This window comes from Rhinolophus ferrumequinum (genome assembly GCF_004115265.2).
Source record: "Rhinolophus ferrumequinum isolate MPI-CBG mRhiFer1 chromosome 5 unlocalized genomic scaffold, mRhiFer1_v1.p scaffold_110_arrow_ctg1, whole genome shotgun sequence".
Lineage (NCBI taxonomy): Eukaryota > Metazoa > Chordata > Mammalia > Chiroptera > Rhinolophidae > Rhinolophus > Rhinolophus ferrumequinum.
Window position 1 is genome coordinate 4,697,901 of NW_022680355.1, and position 21,558 is coordinate 4,719,458.

General features: G+C 35.7%; 1 protein-coding gene across 1 annotated transcript in view; it reads left to right on the forward strand.

Annotated features, from left to right (window-relative positions):
* Window positions 1-21,558, forward strand: part of MALRD1 (MAM and LDL receptor class A domain containing 1) — a 534,334-nt gene that overhangs the window by 29,725 nt on the left and 483,051 nt on the right. The window contains exons 5-9 of the mRNA XM_033100523.1: window positions 1,882-1,978; window positions 11,695-11,796; window positions 12,412-12,558; window positions 16,000-16,166; window positions 21,281-21,373. Coding sequence (XP_032956414.1) covers window positions 1,882-1,978; window positions 11,695-11,796; window positions 12,412-12,558; window positions 16,000-16,166; window positions 21,281-21,373 — 606 coding nt within the window. The remainder of the gene's footprint in view (window positions 1-1,881; window positions 1,979-11,694; window positions 11,797-12,411; window positions 12,559-15,999; window positions 16,167-21,280; window positions 21,374-21,558) is intronic.

Genomic DNA, 21,558 nt, shown 5'->3' on the forward strand with positions numbered 1-21,558 from the left:
ATAGGAATGGAAAGAAGAGAGGCTTAATAGATTTTGACTGATTGGACATGAGACTGGAGGAGAAAATGGTTCCAAAGGTCAATGTGAAGTTTTGAGCATCGAAGAGTGGCAATGTTCTGGTACCACTGTCATAGAATGAGGGTCAGGTGAAAGGTTCAGTTTGAGGGGAAAGAACATTATGAATTAGAAGTGACTTCAGGTCGCCTGAGTGAAAATGCCCAGCAAGCTGTGGAGATACAGAAGGAGAGTTCAGGAGAAAGGTTGACATTTGTGATGTAAATTTGTGTTTCATCCACCTGAGTGACAGTTGAAACCCTGAGGATGAATGGGTTTGGGGAGAGAGTGTGGAGAAAAATAGAACAGCCCTGGTGCTTAGTTCACACTTATTTCTACTTGTCTCTTTTAATATGACTACTATAGGTGTTTGTATGCTTAGCTCAGCAAGAACTGGAGACCGTATCTATGTGTAAAGCCTTTCAAGAATAAATTGTTAATCTGTAAGGAATAGATTTTTTTCTATAACCACACTATTCATATAGTAGCTTAAACATTTTAATAACTATGTTATAATAATAGCTAATACTTATTTAATACTGACTGTATAGCAAGTGCTGTTGTATGTGTAATAACTTCTTGCATAAGTCTTGGCATATAGGTAATAACATTATTTTTATCAGTACCGTTTACGAAGAAGAAAACTGAGATACAGAGATGTTAAGGTACTTCTCCAAGGTCCTGTTGCTGTTAAGTGGTGTAGTTGGGATCTGAACCCAAGAAGTCTGGTTCCAAATATACACTTTAATCACTCTGCTATACTGCCCTCATATAAAACCATCCCTATGCAACAATCTTTGATAGACCTTTCTGACATGGTCCTGCTTTGTAAGTAGTCATGCAGTTATTCTGTTTTATGTAAAGAAAACATGACTTTCTTAGGGCCACATATGGACAAGTTGCTTGATAGGTTGTGGATGTTTCTCATCATATTTTTAATAGACTAGCAGATAGTGTCTGGTTTCAAAAGAAATGCATCAAATGTCACCTTGTACAAGAACCAAAGGGAATGCAGCAAAATGATCTGTGTAGGGATGATTGCATGTAGACCAACCGGTAAACTAAAAAGCAGTGCTGACATTTTGAAATAATAAAATGTTTATATTATACACAAGGCTGAACGATGAACACAAATGTAATGTATCCATGAATTAAGCCTCCAACATCAATGGGATTCATTAGTGAGGGTGGGATAACAGTCTCCACTGACACACCTATTTTCTGTTGCTGTTAGTTTCTCAGATTTATTATGCCTCAGTATTTTCTCTTGGTGCAGACTTGGGCTGGCGTCACATCACAATCTAACATTCAGTCGTTTTAACAGTAAGTCGCTGAATGACCATGTCCATTCAATGTCTCAAGCTATGTTTAGATTACGGCAGAAAATAAGCAGGAGGAGAGCACGAGGATAGCCAAGAAAAGACTGTGACTAAAAATTTTGAGAACCAGAGGTGGAAATGAAGCAAAGTTGCAAATTACCAGGAACCAGAGATCAAGATGGAGCCTGGGTGGAAAAGCTGGTAAATCCTAAATAGTATGAACACATGGAAATCAAACACAGAAGTTGATTAAAGGGCAGAAACCAGGTGAATATTGCTTCATTTCACAAACGTATTACGTAACCTACGGTAGACATGTGAGATACAGAATGATGTACATTTTCCCGTCCTTGAGCGTGTACATACACTTTGATCTCTTTCTACTTGTAATTGGCATGGTCACCCAAGTGCTTCTAAGAAGTGGCATATTTCTTATTTGTAGGCTCCCTGCCTTAAGATTGTGAGACTGTGAGGTTCTGTGCTTTGAATTTTTGTTTTGTTTGTGCAGGTTGTGCTTCAAGGTCAAATGATTTCAACTCATGAACAGGATGAAGTCATAGCTGTTGATGATGTATCTTTCAGTTCAGGCTGTTTGCCTGCACATGGTAAGAACTTTTTCTCCTTTTGTTCCTTATTATGTATAATGAATTCCGTGCAATTTAAACTTTGTGATAATTTTGATCTGCTCTTTATTTTTGTCTGATGTTTTAGAGTGGGCATTTCCATTGTGCTGATACATTGTAAAACAATGACTAAGTCTATGCTAGAAGTGATGAAAGGCTATTTTTCACTGACTCCGGATGCTATAAAGAGCTGAAGGAGATAATTTAGTCTCAGTTTTGAAACCTTGTAGCAATGTTTACGCTGGCTTACTAAATCTTGCCAAGAGAACTCTGTGCCTTTTAGGAAACTGGGAGAAACCTGTCTTCTCTAGACTTGAAATTGAATTCTTGCAGAGTTGACCTAATGATTCCATTGAAAGACACAAATGGAGAGAGATATTATATTATATTATACTCTATTTTCTATTTGGACTGAACAAACTAGATCAATATCCACATATATCACACCTAAAAAACTATCCATATTGATCCCTTAATTATGTTAACTGAATAATATTTAATTCCCCATTCATGTTGTTCTTAATAGAAAAGTTCAATGTTAAAATTATAATTTGGTTAGGTAAAATTAATTTAGTCTAATAAGCAAGACATATATATATATATATAAAATTAAAAACATATATATGTATATATATGTTATTAAAATCTCCCCTAATAGTATCTCTTCTGTTATCCTACATTGATATATATCCCTAACCCTAACCATATATATATATATATATATATATATATATATATATATATATATATATAATTTAGTTGATAGATATGTTTCCTTTTTAAATTTTATTATACTGTAGTATGCTATATCAGAATGAAGATAGTTATTTTGTAGAGAGGATTCCAGGTTCTAATTTGTGGAAAGATGGGGTAGTTGTAGTAAATAGTTTTAAGAACAGAAGAGATGGGTTGGTTTATTTAAGAGAGACCAGAAAAAGGAATCTTGCTAAAGGGTGTCTGTATTGTGCCTGGATTTTAAACAACACACCTGCGGGTGTGATAAGAGCTTACAGGTATGTACCTCTCAGTACCCAGATCAAGATAGGGTTTTATAGTTCTGATAACAGCCCCTTCTAACACTTGAACATATAAAAGTTTTTTATCTTTGTATTATCAGTGCTCGGTATATATTAGGTAAGAAATCGCCATATGATAAATTGAAATGGAGAACTTCAAGAGGACAGACGGGAACCCCCACCCATTCCTAGAAGTAGATAATTGAAGTAAAACCTCAATGCCTTTTCACTAAAAGAAGATAACATTTTATTAGACTTTTCAGAAGGGATGCACTGTATCAGTATAGAATGCATGGTTAACTCCAGGCAAAGCAGACTCTATTGACTACTGTGTTATTAAAATGTCCCCTAATAGTACCTCCTCTGTTAGCCTGCATGGTATTCCTGGGTCCAGAGTACAGCAGTCCGATGCTTGATTTTTAATAAGATGTCTAGTCCTTGAGCCTGATCACTTTATCTGTGTTTTTATAAATTTCAGTTTTGTAGTTTCTGCAGACATTGGAGTCTGCCAAACAAAATGATTTTGAACTAGTCCTATTGATGGGCCAGTCCAGCTAATCACCTGCAAAGGAGACTATGGCAATGAAATCAGCCATTGGCTGGACTTTCCAAACTGTCAGGAATTCAGGAACTGGCTGCTGCCATTGAAACTGTTTGCATTAGAAATTTACACGGGAGTATGCTGGAGTGTGCTTGGGAATTGAGATGGCCTGTAATCGGACTCTACTGTCACTTCAGATATGAGCTTTCTCTCCATCTTTGGCTCTGGGAACCAAATCCGTTTCCCTAATTACCCATGAACCATATACTGGGTCAATGGCCAATGTCGATGAGCCATAATAAATTTCAAAAGACAAATGCCAGATCTTAAAAGAGCTCTATAAAATCATTATAGAAGTTAAAAAATAGCAATGAGAGTGAGAGCATCAGAAAGTTGGACATTCTAGGAAAAGTTGTAATCAAATAGAAAAAATATGGGAGCCTATAATTTCTAAGACATTTGTTCTAGATAATGTTATAACTATTGTTTTTGAGGTGGAGTGGAAATTAAGTTTACTGAAAATGGGGCATGAATTTTAAAGCGATATTATTGGCTAGGCCTTTCATTTAATATAGATATTAATTTTATTCAGCATTACAAGATTTGGGGCTAGAGAAGAAGACTTTGAAATCCAAAATTGAAGTCTTCAATGAGTATGGAAAGTCGACCTGTGTGGATGACACAGGGCAATACGTTGGATGTTGTGAGCCAAGATGCTTTTATACGTGGACAAATAAATCATTGTGTAGAAGCAAAAGTGGGGAGTTCGAAGAATGGCAGCTTGAAGTTTAGGCATTGTGTTTTATGGGGCATTGGAAGGAGGTCAGCCCTTGTGCAAGGTACAAAGGAAATGGGCTCCTTATGGAGAAAACCACTATTGAGGTAAGGTCTGTGTTCTTTGAAAGTAAGGGTACAGGGAGTTTTGTATTTTGTTTCTTAAATAGAATGAGGATTGAGGGCATCTTTAAACTTCTGGGAGGAAAACAGCAGCATGAGGATTAATAATAGAGAAAAAGGATAAAGCATGATGGGATAGGGCTGACATTTGGATGGAGTTGCCTTCTGTAAATGGTAGGAATGTGAGAGATAGTAAAATTAGGTAGCATTCAATTTCCAAACGAGGTTCTCAAGTTTAGGTACTATCGTGGCAGAGTGAAGCTAGTTAACCAGAATCACATGGGTGCGTTATCTGTTCTGGGCTTCACTCCACACCTGCTAGATGAGAATCACTGACGATGGGACCTGCATTTTATGAATGAGGTTCTCAGGGCACTTTTGGTGAAGCCAGCCCATCACAGGTTTAAGAACAGAACTAGCATTTGGGATGCTAGTCTCATGTGATTGTCGTACGTGGCAGTGGCTGCTCTGGGGCAGAGTTGCACCTGTCTGGAATCAGTGGTTTCTGTCCTATGAGTATGCAATTCTGGTGAGGATGGTCAGGACTGGTGGAGCATCCGAGATATGGAGGTAGAGGCAACCCAATGTGTTCTGGAAATCTCCATCTGAAAATCCTACTCCAATTAGGAATGCATTTGGATGCATGAAAACAAAAGTTTTCTTAGTTGACTTAAGAAAATAGGGGAGCTAGACAGTTATGGCATAGTTTCTTCAACTCCAGTACTGCTAAAGTCAAGGAATAAGGGATTTCTTTGGTATCTGCATAATGTGTGTCATCTTATGGTCATAAAATTGCAGCAGAAGCTCTGTACATCTCACATTCAAGGCAGGAAGAGGAAGAAATGGGAAAAGACAGTGCTTTTGGCTATGTCATTGGCTAAATGATTGTCACAGACTTCCAATCTTATGTGAGAAAATACATTTCTCGAGTTTAAGCCACCCAGTCTATGGTGCTTTGTTGTGGCAGCCCCAGCAGACTAAGATGTCTACTAATCAAGTTAAATAATATCTTAATATGATATATTAAAAATCAGAATTAATGAAAAAAATCAATGGTAAACAAAATATAAAAATGTTAAGTAAAGGTAGGATTAATGTCACTGATTTTTTTGTCTCTGATATGGATTGGCCTGACTCTACTCAGGCCACAAAACAAAACTTAAGAATTTCAAAACAATTGAAATCATATGAAATAGATCCTCTGACCGAAATGAAATTAAGCTATAAACCTGAGAAATACATAATTATTTGGAAATGAAATTTCACAGATGTAAATAAAACATACTTCAAAATAGCCAAGTATTTTGAACTGAATTAAAATGAAAATATAGCTTACTAAAAATTGTGTAATATAGCCAAAGCAGTGGTTAGAAGAAAATCAATAGTTTAAAATTTTTCATTAGGAAAGAAAAAAGTTTCAACCCAGCAATTTAACTATCTATCTAAAGAAAGGAGGAAAAGGACATGTTAGAACTAAGTCAAGCAGTAGGAAAATAATATATGTTAACACAGCTAATAATGGACCTGAAAGTGGTAAAATAATAGAGAAAATTATTGAAACCAAAAGCTGATTCACGGACAAGGTAAATAAAATTGACGAAATTCTAATAGGATTGATCAAAGCAGAAAAAGAGAAGACACAGATCACCAATATCAGGAATGAAATAGGGGCTAACACTAGAGACTCTACACATATTAAATAGATAAATAAGGGAATGCTGCAAATACTGCTCTGCACATAAATTCATCAATTTATAGAAAATGGACAAAGTCTTTGAAAGTCATACACAACCAAAGCCACTAAAGAAGAAATTGATAACCTGAATAATTTGATGTTTATTAAAGAAATAGTATTTCTTTAATAGTAACTTCATTGTACAGAGAGTGCCAAAAGAATGTGCATATTTTAAGAAAGGAAAAAAACTGTATTAAAACTGTGATACTCAATATATACCAATAGCAAAAGACGAATACAAGCTGTGTGTATATATATATTTTTGGCACACCTGGGATATATAGAAATGTAAATAACTTCCTTTATAAAAGTGTTAGATATAGGTATTTTAATGGTTTATGAACATTTTGCAAGTTGGACAACAAGAGCAAATCATTTTTATAGTATTAGAGAAATCTTTTAGACTATACCCACACCTTCAAACTGTATCATTCTAGCCAATGCTCTTCCCAAGATAGAAATATTCTCTGTACATTTGTTGAAAGGAGGGTCTCTTTAGATTTTACCAAAGTAGCAAATATGAAAAAAAAAAAAATCAACATTTCTGGATGTGACTAAATAAGAATGTGCTTAATCACTGCTTCTTGAATAAATGCTTATTATAATTTTTAAAGAGATTGCATGCTGTGGCTCATACTCTGAATACTGTGAACATTCTGTGAATATTTTTAGATCAATCTGCCAGGACTTTGCCTTTGTCTAATTTTGTAAAGGCTGCAAACACACAAATTATCCCTTAATGAGAATCTGAATGACACAACATTTTATCCAGTTAAATAACTAAGGACCTGGTTACCTTTAAAATCTTACTAACTTCCAGCTACCTTTTAAGATCTAATAATTATTCACTGAAATCCATTACTAATTTCTAACTGAAGACAATTGACAAAGAGATTGTCTAACGCCCCTGGAGTCAAAGTGGATGTCAATTATGACTTTTACTGCAGTGGCCTTGAGACTTGGACTTCCTTCTCGCCATAGCATCTAAGAGAGTCTGGCCAGTTTCACATAACCTGCTTGTACCAGATAAGATTTGAAGGATGGCAGGCTATAGACATGCGGCCTCATTGGTGTAGAGACCTTAAAATCATTGGCAAAGCTTCATCCTGCTGATCATATGCTATTAAAGGAGGAATTTAAATACTCCAAAATAATTTCCTGCAGCTTGATTGTTTTGCAGTGTAAGCATGAGAGAGAAGGTAGGTAGGGGGAGGGAAGATAAATACGAATATAAATATAAATAATCGATATCTTTAAGTAACTTTCAGCTGTGGGATTGATTGTACTAAAATAAAAAGAGCTGTCCAGGAGATTAATTGACTGACAACTTATATCCCCATGCCATTGTTTTTTATGATTGCAGATTCTAGTTTGAGAGGCAGAGGTAATAAAAGTGGTTAACAGTGGTGAAATTGACACAAGCTACATTTTTAATTCATGCAATTTATACTTGACTATTTTGCTGTTCTTGTTTACAGTACTTTGTGGGTTTTTTTTTTTTTTGTCTTGTATAAATAGTGAAAAATTACTATTTAATTGCACTATGACCAATATTTAATTATGTAGCTGTAGAAGAGAGAGGATTTGTAGCTATGATATGAATCTAGAGAAATTACAGTTTTAATTGTTTCGTGGTAATTGTTATTGTGTCATCTTAGCTTCATTTATTGCCCACACTCCCTTAACTGCATATGCGGTTTCATTTTCAGTGGATCTTCCATTCAGGCAGCTTTGCATATTCATCATTTGTAAGCTTTCATTATGAGAAGCCAGATTATGGATATTATTCATAAATCACTTTCATAACCAATTGCTTCAATTTCATTCTAAATAAAAATGGAAGCAATTTATATAGAGTCTATGATATTTAAAAAACTTATTTGTAAAATTGTTTATAAGTCATTTATTTATCCATTCATTAAACACATGTATATTGAGCACATAGGTTATGCTAAGAATTTTTCTAGACACTGGGGAGACAGCAGGAAAGACAAACAGTAACCCCTGCATTCATGGAACTTACATTTTAGTCAGAGGGAGAGAGACATTATGCCAATAAACAAAAGTATTTTATGTCAAGTGGTGATTTGTGCTATGGGGAACAATAACATGGAAAACCAAGATAAGAAATGCTAGAGGTGAGGGTGAGATGAAGTTTTAGGTAGGCACAACCACATGAAGATCACAGTTTTTGAGCAAAAAGGCATGTTGTTGAGGGAGCAAGTGATGTATATACTGGCAGGTCCAGGAAACAGTAAGCCTGGTTTGTATGAGAACGCTCATGGTAAGGACTCTTGTGTTCACTTTGTGAAGGGTAAGAAAGCCATGGAGGGGTTTTGAGCAAAGGAGACATGATCTGACTCACACAGTTAAAGATCAAAATGGGACAAGGGCAGCAACAAGAAGGCAAAATAAGAAGTTATTACTACAATCCAGAAAAAATGCTGTTCCCTTGAACCAGAACCGATCATACTGGTGGAAGTGGTAGGATGTAGTCCAATTCTTGATGTGTTTCACAGATAAAGCAAAGATATGCTGATGGATGGCATGTTCAGGGAGAGAGACAGCGATGGCTCCAGATTTCTTACCTGAACGGGAAGGATGCAATTGTCATGAACTAAGATGGGAAAGAATGTGGGAGGAGAAAGTTTGGGCAGAGGAAATCAGAAGTTTCATTTTGCACATATTTCTGCTGACATGCTTGTTAGTTATCCAAGTGAAGGAACCAAGTCAGCAGCACGCTATCTATGTTGGAGTCCTGTCAAAGGTCTGGGCCGAAGATATAATTTTATGAGTCATTGGCACTTAGGAAAAGTTTTAAAGGTGTGAGACTAGGGGATACTAACAAGATCATGAGTATAGGGAGGACGAGCCATCCGAGGATTGAGCTCTGGGATACTCTAAGTTTACTTTGTGTAACCTTGATGAGAGGAGGGAAAACCCGCAAAGGAGTCGAGAATGTACAGCTAGCAATTTAAGAGGAAAACCAGGAGAAAATTATGTACTAGAATCTAGTGAAGAAAATGTTTCAAGAAGGAGGAGTGATCAACTATGTCCAATATTACTGATATGTCGGGTATGTTGGGGAGAAAAATTACACACTAGATTTAGCAACTGCGTATGTTACATGCAGTTTCAGTGGAGTGGTAGGATAAAAAACAAAGAATAAATTTCAAATACATGCTAAAACATGATGGAATCTTGAAAACATTCTGCTAAGTGAAAGAAATCAAACATAAAAGGCCACATATTATATAATTCCATTTATATGGAATGTCCACGATGGGCAAATCCTGTAGCTTTTCCAATGTAAATATGTTGCTAAAAAAAGATGGGAGGAAGTTTCTGGAATGATTCTTTAACTAGGCAAGAGGAGATGCATCTTCTGTATAGACGAAAGGAGTGTGCCTAGAGAAGAGTATGGTTACTTGACCCACAGTTACAAGAGTGAAAGCAAGTGACCAGCAGTGTAGGTAGATTGGTAGCGTGACTTGGGAGATTTCCTTCAGATTTTCCCTATGAACTGTGAAGCAAGATCATTAGCTGAGAATGATGGCGTGAAAAGAAGGTTGAATAGCTAAATGAAGGAGGAGGTGGAAGTTTAAGGAAGGGGGTAAAGGGCTTTGCAAAGTTGTCTAGTAATGGAGGAAAAGGAAAGCAGTAGGAAAATGTAGGATTGTCATATAGCAGTGGAGTGAGTAGTCACGGATACGTCATTTCAGTCATCATGATTGTGGGCTCCTCTTCATCCATGTTCAGCTGCACAGATGCAGGATGGAATAGGTGGAGGGTTTTGTGTAGGTCTGAGCCTATTCATAGTGATGCTATCAGCCAGAAATGCCTGCGGCACTCACCTGGGTCCAGACTACTTGCTGAAGCCCCCACAGACATTTTCCTGCCTTGAGTCAATGTTATTGCTGGACGGGCCTTTCCAGTTGTTATTATGACTGCAAGATGCACTTCATCAACAACCATCGCGGGACTTTGAAAAAACAAGGTCCATTACTCACAGGTCCTAGAGGATATAGGGCACACCCAGGCCTACACAACTAGGTCCCCTACATATGTGGGGGCAAGGGGGGAAAGGAAAGAGAGAGAGAGAGAGAGAGAGAGAGAGAGAGAGAGAGAGAGAGAGAGAGAGAATATCAGGGGTTCTGCCTTTACTGGAGTTGAGGGTGGCGGGCCTAAGTTTTCATGGGTTCACTCATAATTGGTAAATTAAAATAATAATAATAATAATAATAATAATAATAATAATAATAATAATAACAACAGACATTAAAGCATGAGAAGGGAAAAGCAACCAGTCAGTTATCTAGGTCACCCAGGGCTTTCTAAAGGGGAATTTCATGGGTGGGAACAGCCTGGTTCTTTAGCCAGTTGTGTGGCCATGTGTTTATTGGAGATGAATGTCTTTCAAATGGATGCCGGGTCAATCACAAGCTTAATGACAGAACCTTACACTGTAGGAAGAGTTGTACTTATCAGGTTTTGCCCTGAGAGTATGGGAAAGCATAGAAGGACCAGGGGATGACCGATTGTCTAACATCTATAAGAAAGGAAAAGAGGACATGAGAGGATGAAAGGAATTGGAAAGATTGTTGGACCATTAGCTGGTAGGGCCTGGTGCTGTCAAAAAATCATTACAGTTGAGATACTAGAGGAAGTGAACTGGAACCATAGGGATGATGGTTGGGGAGTGGGCCACTCGTAATCAAGATAAAGGAAGTGTCATCATTAGTTATATAATACTGAGAGGAGTTCCTTTTTCATCAATGTTTTCCTTCATGATCACCAATAAGAAGAAATCAAGAAATTAAGAGGCAAGGTGAAAGTGAATATGGAAATGACAAAGGATGACAGTAAGCCAAGAGCTCACCAAGGATTGAGCGTTAGTGCACTGGTGTCTGGAGATGTCTGTGACAAGCTGGTGACACCCCTTGATGTCAAGAGATCCAAAGCTTGGGTATTTAGGAAAGCGAGAGTGAGAATTATCTGGGGTCAGAAAGGACACCTAGTCCACTTTCAAGTCCTTTGTTGGGAGGACTTTCAGGGGAAAAAACAGGCACTATTTGAGAGGGCTTCAGTGAAAATAATTGCAGGGCACATCCAGCTGCCAGTTAAAGAGGATACCATATGGTATACGAGTGTTTAACACATGTACAATTATCCCTCTAATAATATGCTCTTAGTTTCCACATTAGGGCATGTGACTTACTTTTGTGGAGAAGTGGAAGATTTGGTTTGGGGCCCTGGCAGTCACCACAGAGATCTGATTAAAATCCATGGTTGATGTATTCTCTCTCTCTCTCTCTCTCTCTCTCTCTCTCTCTCTCTCTCTCTCTCTCTCTCTCTCTCTCTCTCATGGATCTACTACTTAAGGAGAGATGCTGCCATAGAGAGGAGTTGGGTGGAGAGTGCTTTGTAAAACAAATGTTAATAATTTAAAAAATACATGAGTCTTTCTAGCTGAACCTGCATCTGACTTGCTAATCTTTAAATTTAACAGATGAAATTTTACCATATCAAGAAGCGTTGGATACCAAGCAGGAAGTATGTCATCCAGATACAAGTCTCTGCAGATTTGACACTAGAGATGAAGGATTGAGGTGTAAGTGTTAAACTGACATACCCAGCTTGTTGGTGTGCTTTCATTCATGAGACCTAGACCACGAATAGGAATATCAGGCCACCAATAGGGATATTCACTTGCCAACCTTTGTTGACTTATGTCTGAGTTTTAGCTGGAATGTTATTGGAAGTCTGTGCTTTACTTAAAATGTGAAAGGTGGAAAATAAGGTGTTGTTTTGTAAAACAATTCCATTAAAGACCATCTTATAATCATATGCAGTATTTCTCCTTTAATATTTTGTTGTGGGTATGAATAGTCAATGATTTAAAGTAACTTAATTCCGTAAAGTAAGTAAAGCCAGATATTATGCCATTAAAAAAAAATCACAAGCAAAGCAGTGGTACAAGAAAAAAATGGAAACTTCATTTTCTTTATGTCAGTGGTTCTCATTTGGGAGGGTGCCCATCTGAGTCAACTGAAGAACTTTTGAAAATTGGAGTTGCTGGTACACTCTAAGTCTTATGGAATCAACATTTTCAGACATGAATCGGTGTGTGCATATGTTTAAGCCTAATTGCAATGTATAACCATGGGCAAGCAGCTACTCTCAGAGACTGTGATTATCCATCAAGGTCCTTCTCTCCTCTCTTTAGTGTGTCAGCCCTGTGGATTTGAACTTGACATGTGTGACTGGACGTCAGAAGCGTCTGCTGGGCAAATTTCCTGGACGCGCACAAAAGCAAGAGAAGTTCCCGCATTAGAATCTGTACCTCAGCAGGATCAAAGTAGTGATGATGAAGGTAGGAAATTAAAAATACGTAATATCTTTTGTGCATTATTTTCAGAATTCTGCTTTATTGTGACAAGTATGAAGACATTTAATTAGGGGTTTTGATGAACATTCTGGTATATTTTATTATGCCATGGATATTGAAAGTGAAGAAAGCAATCATATTTCCAACAGTATAGAGGAAAAATTATGCTAGGTTAACTATGTTCATATTTTAAATTTTATTATTTTGTTATCAGGAGATAATAGACTTTTGTGGGAACAAAAAAGAAAAAAAATTATCAAACTTACTAGCTCACCTTATCACTGTATTGTCAATGAGTTTCTTCCTCTTGTTCTAACATTAAATCTGTGATTTCTGTGTACTTTCTCAATTGATTTTTCTCTCTCTCTTTTTTTGAAGGGGTATTGTTAGTCTTTTTTAAAATTCATAACTTAAAATTTAGTTCCAGCAAAACTGATAGCTATTTTTCCTACTTTCATGTAGACTTTACTGTCTCCACAGTTGTGCCTTTTCTAGAATATCATATAGTCAGAGTCAGATCATATGTATCCTTTTCAGATTGGCTCCTTAGTAATATGCATTTAAGCCTTCTCCATGTCTTTCAATGGGCTTAATAGTTCATTTCTTTATTATTATTATTATTAGTAGTAGTAGTAGTAGTAGTTTCTGGTGTACAAAATAATGTAATAGACATTTGTACCCCTCACAAAGTGATAACCCCCCCCCCAATCTACTACCACTCTGACATCATCTATAGCTGTTACAGTTCCACTGACTATTCCCTATGCTGTACTCCACATCTTGTGACCATTATATATATATATATATATATATATATATATATATATATATATATATATATATATATAAAATTGTAGTTGACATTCATTATTATTCAGCTTCAGCTTCAGGTGTACACTGCAGTGGTCAGGCATCTACACCGTCCATGAAGTGGTCTCCCAAATAAGACAAGTGTCCATCGGATACCCTATAGAATCTTTACAACATTATTGATTATATTCCTCAAATTGTCTTTCGTATCCCCATGGCAATCTTGAGGTAGCTCATTTCTTTTTAATGCTGAACAATATTCCACTGTCTGGATGGACCACAGTATATTCATTCACCTACTGAAGGACATCATGGTTGCTTCGAAGTTTTGGCAATTATGAATAAAGCTGCTGTAAACATCCATGTGCATGTTTTTTTGTGTGGATGTAAATTTTCAGCTCCTTTGGGTAAATACCAGGGAGAACGATTGCCAGATTGCATGATAAATGTATGTTTAGTTTTGTAAGAAACCGCCAAACTGTTTTCCAAAGTGGCTGTACCATTTTTCATTCCCACCAGCAATGAATGAGAGTTCCTGTTGCTTCACATCCTCACCAGCATTTGGTGTTGTCAGTGTTCTGGATTTTGGCCATTCTAATAAATGTGTAATGAAATTGTATTGTGGCTTTAATTTTTATTTCCTTGATAGCCTATGATATGGAGTATCTTTTCATATGCTTATTTGCCATCTGTGTCTCTTCTTTGGTGAGATGTCTATTAAGGTGTTTGCTTGCTAGTCTTTTATTTTATTTTTTTTCTCACTGGTGTAGAGGCTTTGATTTGTATTCCTTGTATATTTGTAGCTATTTAAAATTTTGAACATTGTTAAAAATGTTTCATATTTAATATTTAACAATATTACATTTTTTTTAACAAAACCTAAAGTGCTTCAGTATATTTCTCTCTTTCTGGAATAGACGGATCTTGGCACAATTTAACTCTTATTTTAACCCCTATTTTGGTTTTGAATTGTAGTTTAACATTTTCAAAAAGATTTTTCGGTCAATGTCTTTGGAAGTTATTATATTTCAAATTATTGCAATGATATATTTTATCATTTTCTTTACTCACCATTGTTTCTTTTATTTCATCCTCTCTCTTTTAATTCCTTTTTCCTTCTTGCGAAGGTTCACTCTTTAACTAATTATTCTTTTATTTTCGAAAGATCTGTGGTGATAAACTTGCTTAGTATTTATAAACTTCAAACATTTTTATATTTACCACACCTAAATAATCTCTCTGATCATACACTTTAAGAATGAAAGTCTGTTTATTTAATTTCTAACTACATGGTGATAGACCTTTGTCTTCTGATATCTACAGTAGATATGCTCTCCTTCTCCAGCCTCCTCTATTTTTTCCTGATATATTTTTTTGTTCTTACCTCCTCCTTCAGTGATTTTGTTGGAGCATTACTTAGGTCCCTAAAACCTTACCTGAGTAACAGTCCTAGTTTAGGCTTTCCTATTCCATGGTAATGCTTGGACGTTTGCACTTCCTGTCTCCTAGGCATAGCCCGAGGCAGTGAGTGTAGGGTGTGTTTCCTACCTCAGATTATGGGCAGGTTTCCCCAGCCCAAGTCTTTGGTTTCATTGAGAGAATTTGACTCTGCTCCTCTAGTTTTTGGAACATTTAAATTAGTTAAAATTCAAGCTACCACAGCCTGCTTTTTGTCCTGGAGTCCAAGAGTTCTGTGGTTTCAGCCCTGTTCATCGCTTAGCATATGTCTTCTTTCCTATCTTCTGAGGTATTTTATCTGGCAATTGATCTGTCTCTGCTTTTGTGAAAATGTGTTTTCATTTTGTTTATCATTTCCTTGTGTATAGGTCAGAGGCAAATTATTAACTTACTCTGCTGTTTTGATTAAAGTCTAACATTTCTACTAAAGAAGAGTGTCAGTTTGCAGAGGCAGTAGGAATAACTTACAAAGAAATAAAGCATGTGGAAAACTTTATTTTTGAAAATTGAAGTTGTACAATGATAGAAGTATATTTGTATATCTGCATTGTCTATATTATTGAGATCAAGAACAATCCAAATTGGTTTTAAGAATTATCTGGGAAAAAATTGATTGACAATATTTATATGTACTACAGAATTGTGGGTGCAGTTTTATAGGACTGTAGATAATCTGATACTGCCATAGATTTGGGTAAGAAATAGGGCATTTTAAATTATGTTTTCTCAAAGTATAAAGGTTTTTCTGTAAAAAGTAAAAAAAATAATCAAAATGGAAAAATTCTGTGAAGAAAGCTGAATTCTTGATTAAAGAAAGATTGCATTGTGACATTTAAAAGAAAATGATAATTTAGTGGCATAGAGATTTTATATCAGTGAATTTCTTTCTATAAGAATATTGAATTTTCATATTGGGGGTATTATCAAGCTTTGATTTCAGGAATTAGGAGCAGATTTTGGTGGTTTTAGAAAGCACATGGGGACATGAAAACCTATCATTTATAGTTGATGTAATCATTTCAAACCATCATATCTTTTTAAACAAAGTATTTGTGATCTAAGGCTGGTTTTGAAAACTAGAAATAAAATAATTTTGTTCAAACAGAAAGTAGCTATTTTTTTTTTGTCTAAATTGTTCCCTTTTCCTTTATTTTTCAGGTTACTGTATGTGGCTAGGGACTAAGGATACTTCTACTGTTAACCATTTAGACAACAGGGCTTATCTAAGCCGCTACGTGTCTCACTGCTTGGGCAAGAACTGCCATCTTCAATTTTATTACACTATGGAAAACAGTTTACTGAGAGTAGGGCTAAATAATAATAAGGTGAGAAGAAACTTGCATTTATTTCAAATCTATTGAGTGAATGAAATTTCTATTCTTAGCAACTTGTGTTTCTCAGTGTAGGCTTTTGGTATTATTTCACTTGACTTTATTCAGTATACCTTTAAAAAGAAATATTAAGAAGCTGCTTAAGGAAATACTGTCATGTTCAAAAGCCAATGTGGTAATTTGCACAATATTATTTCATAAAATTGTTAAAAATCATGAAAGTATATTAATGAAACTATAGGTCTGATAAAAATGAGCTTTTAGGATTCTGTATTGTTAGCTCTGTATTGATGCTCTCATATGAGTCATCTCTTTTGGATTTTATATCTATACACCATTAAAGCTATAAATATGGAAGCAAATTACTTGTTCTGGTATCAGCAGAGACAGTTTTAAAGGCTGGTAATTACTGATTAAATAAAGACAAACAAGTAATTTGAATGAAAAAATAAAAAAGACACTCTGGGCATAGTAGAAGTTGTAGTGGTAATGCTAGTGAGGAAATCAAATCCACACCTTTTTTTTTTTTTTTTTTCAAAACCTAACTGTACCTGAAAACAAGTGGGAAAATATCCGAGACAGTTTGAGAATTTCTCTTGTGAAGAATTACTTATAGATAGTAGTAAAGAAATCATAGGGATAAACATCAATCATTCTAGAAATTGGGAACATTTGATGATTTTTGCAGGAATTCTGACATGAGAAAAAGGACAGTGAAAACATCCAAATCATTTTCCTTTGCTCACAATGCTTTGAATAAAACCAACTGAAAGCTGCACATGACATCAGCAAGATTTATTTTCAACAAAGGTTTATTTATCATCTGTACTTATCAAGTGCCACTAACCATCTGTCAATAGCAGTAGCAAATTGTCTTATTTTTCTCTTTTTCTTTCTTTGTGTTTATATCTCCTTTACCCTTTACGTTAAGTGTATATAGTGTCCTATTCTGTGTAGGGGTTGCCATTTCCTGCTTCTGTCTGTCAGTTTTGTATCCTTTTGTCTTTTTGTTTCAGGTAGAATAACCTCCTTCAGTATTTCCTGTAATACAGGCCTTCTGTTGGAAAATTCCCTCAGGTTTTGTATATCTGGAAAGGTCTTTATTCCTCCTTCATATCGAAAGGATAACTTTGTTGGATATTATTATTCTTGGCTGGTAATTCCTCTCTTTCAATAGTTTAAATATTTCATTCCACTCTCTTCTGGCTTGTAGAGTTTCTGCTGAAAAATCTGATGATAATCCAATGGGCTTTCCTTTGTAGGTTACTGTCTTCTTTTCCCTGGTTGCCTTGAGAATTCTTTTTGTCATTAATTTTTGACAGCTGAAGTTTGAATTGCCATCATAATGAATCCTCAAGAATCAGAATGCTTATTATCAAGATATTTGACAATTCAGGAAGAATTCTCTGTGTTTTTTTTTTTCTATCAAATTATCTCTCTTTTTCCTTTTGTGTCATTTTCATGTCCAGTCTTCTTTCTTTTACCTTTCTTTTCCAGGACATTCACAAAACTCTAAAGCATCAAGTGGGATGAATACTCTCATTAGATAGCCTAATACATTTTCCTTTGTTACGGGAATGTGATACAATTTCTAGCATTTTATAACTGTTATATTTTTGTGAAATTTTTTTCAGTAGTATTTGGCTGCCTGATGCCCTAAGAACCTATTTAATATATTTCATTCAATTTTATTAGGTGTGTGTGGGTGGAGGGCCAAAAACACCTCCCTGCCCTTTCTGTAGTACTCCAAACTTCCCAGATACATGGGAGAAATTTTAAAAAGAAAAAAAACCTTTTATGTTTCAATCATCTTTTAATTATTGTTACCTGTGCTGTTTCACCCAAGCCCACAGAGCCTCCATGAAAATTTGCAACCCTATATATTTTCAAATTTCCTTCTTCAACAAACACATAGTGAAAAAAGTTCTAGAATAATGTTATGTTTGTATTATAAAGATGCTTTAAAATATATGGTCCCCTGATAGTCCTTTGCCTACATTTAAGTAGAAATTTGTATGCTACATATTCTAATCCTGCAGATTATTTTAATCTGCCCTGAACACCAGTGATGGATTTTAAAAGTTTCAATACATGTAGAATGGAACTAAGAATTACTCAAAATGAGCAATAGCATTTCTCTGGTGGCTTTAGGATGGGACAAGAAAAGAGGAAAACAAATTGGCTTCAGAAATCACCTCATATAATAAGAATAATTAATCAACATTTCATTTCCCACTTTAAAGAAAAGAAGTTAATGATGGTGAACTGATGTAGTGTGTTAATCAGAACCAGTCAGGTGCATATCATAGAGAGTGTTGACTGATGTTTGATTCCTTAGTTTACCCAGTATTCTGCAAGACAGTGTTCTGTCTTTTCTGACAGTTTGCTCTGCTCTAAACACGTAGCACTTTGCTCACCAATGCAAAATCTGCATGAAAGTATGTTTAAATCACAAGTTGATGTTTTATCACACACTTTAAAGAGTACTCCAAATGTATCATTTCTAAAATTATCTCTTGATGAAAGTGATCATTTACATCTTCCATGAATAGAATATAGAAAACAACCGTTAGAACAGAGGTGTCCAAACTTTTTTCAACGGTTTTCACCTAGGGCCATATGCAGTAAAATACACAAACAGCCGGGCCACTCACTCGAGGTGAAGTACGTATTGCCTCACCTGGTTTATTTAAGTAAACTAAATACATTTTTGGAATTTGCTGCGGGCCAATTGAAAATGGATTGCGGGCCGCAGTTGGCCCGCGGGCCGCAGTTTGGACACCCCTGCCTTAGAATATGTGCAGGTAAACCAAGGAAGATCTGGTGAGAACTCTCAGGGTCATTTTCTTTATTTTCAGAGGACACTTGAACTTGAGAAATAGAAAACACAGGTGAGAGGCAAGTTGTTAAATAAGTTGACCCTCTCAGAGTCAGCTGAAGTGTGTAGCAGTTCTAGTTGGTGCCATGTGACTATTCTTGTGATTTAGGTCTCTGTCCATCATCTATAAGGCAGTAATTATAGAAACAGCCCATCCTTTATCCTTAGGAGACCTACATTGTCAGTGAGCCAAAGATAGTGGGGTGCCCTCTGATACCTTTTACATATTCTCTAACTTCCCACTGGCAAGTAGGAGGAAAACATAGTTGGAGCAGGAAAGAAACTGCCTCAGAAGGTATCTTTTCTTTCATGATACAGTTTTTTTTTTTTTTTTAATTTATTGGGGTGACAATTGTTAGTAAAATTACATAGATTTCAGGTGTGCAATTCTGTATCACATCATCCATAAATCACATGATACAGTTTTAAAAGCCATACTACGCTTTTCTTGAAGGAAGGTCTTTACCAAAGCCCATGGTCCTATCCCCGCATGCAATCAAAAGTAGTTACATAGCAAAATAAAATAAAACCTTGAAATTGGTACCTCTGATTTTCTTCACTGGAAGAGGGAAGGATAAGCTGGGATTTCTAAGAGATCTAGTGATAAATGTATGTATTTTTGAGGGTAAAATAGCACTATTGATGATGGTCTGGAGAAGTCAACACATTTTTAAAACATGTTATTTATTGATTGATTTTAAGACAATAAAAAGTTAGAACATCACTTGAAAGGCTTTTCTGAGCTGAGGGTCTCATTCGCATTGACACTGCTGAAAGTAACTAGATACGTAGGAGTCTGAGAGTGAGGACATGCCTAAAACAAAAGCTGATTTTGTTTAGTTGGGGTTATTTTTCATTTTCCTTGCTGTGTCATTAGACATGAAAATGTGGTAGAAAAATCTGGATTTCATACACAATAGATCCTTAACTTAGTGTATGAAAAGCCATTTAAGTTTATAAAGAACTCTGCTCACTTTTCAAAAAAATGTAAGTGCATTCTTTTTCAGGTAGCACAGAGGGGAATCAATCAGTTATTATGGAAAAAAGAGCACGATTGCTCTCAATCATTCTCATAAAATGAAAGTGAGGGGAAGTGATGAACACAACTTGCCAAGTATAGTCACTAAAAGTATCTGCGGAGGATATAAGTGTCTTGATGGTAACTAACCAAAGTTGCCTAGAAAATAATTGGAAGAAAAAATTAGCTGGGTCTCACAGCTTTTTATAACCAATTCCTCCTGATGTGACCTGGAAGCCATAAGCTGAAAACACGTCTACAATGTATGTCTTGCTGTCTTGTGGGAGTCTCAACAGTGGATCTGAATTAGTAATGAAATGAAGTACATTTTAATGGGTTTAGACTATCTTCTGAAATATTTAAGACTTGGAAATTGGAGTAGACATCAGATTGTAAAGGACTAAGTTGAAAATAGATTTATTCTTAGAAAATCTTGGGTATAAATGAAGTAAGTGAAGCTGAGTGAGGAGGTAAATGCTTATGAGAGTGTGAATGTCACATGTCATGTGTCATTGCAACTAGATGTCCCCTCCCAATGCTGATGCTTATTGCACAGTGAAAGGGGGGCAGAGAGATAATCTCAGAGCTCAACATGAGACTTATTTATGCCACTTTCTGTATTGTCACTATATCAATACATGAAAAATCAGTGCATTCGATAGGTAAATATTGTGAACAATTTGTTCTATCTTAACCAGGGAAATGTAAAATTAACTTAAATGTTTGATAACATATAAAGAAAAATAGGATTATTTCAGAGCATAAAAGCACAGTCATGAATCATGAAGCCCAATACCATAGGCAAAATTTTGGAGTACATTACAGACTTCTATTGAATACGTGTATAGTAACATAATTTTGCATACATTTTGCAACCTGGGCAATGATCTCTATACAGATGCATGATACAGCATGTTGTACATTCTGTGGATTTTAACAAATGACAATGACATATATGCACTATTATATGATCATACAGAATATTTTCACTGCCCTAAAAAAACTCTGTGCTCCACCTATTCATGCCCCCCATTTTCTTATTTTTCCTTTAAAAAAATGTTATACAGCTTTTTCACCAATACTTTGGATTTCTTACTACTTAATATCACACAGGTAGGGTAAACTCTACTAAAATGTACTTAAGAGAGTACATAGGTAAATATGAGAGTAGAATTTGGGGAAATGAGTAATGTATTTTTCTTCTAATCAAAGGAAGAAGAAATATTTTGGACATATAACACATCAACTCACAGAAAATGGGTGAAAGCAGATGTCTTAATACCAGAAGGACTGAAGACATTTAAGGTATAAAAGGGAAAAACAAATTTTTTTTTATCATTAAGTTTTATTGTTAGCTTTGCAGTAGATAATTTATCACCCATTGCTAAATTTAAATTAACATTTAAAGTAGGAATGTGAACTTGTATGTTTGGGGAGAGTGATTACCTACTTCGTTTCATTGCACCTAGCCCTTCTCAGGCCAAATTTCC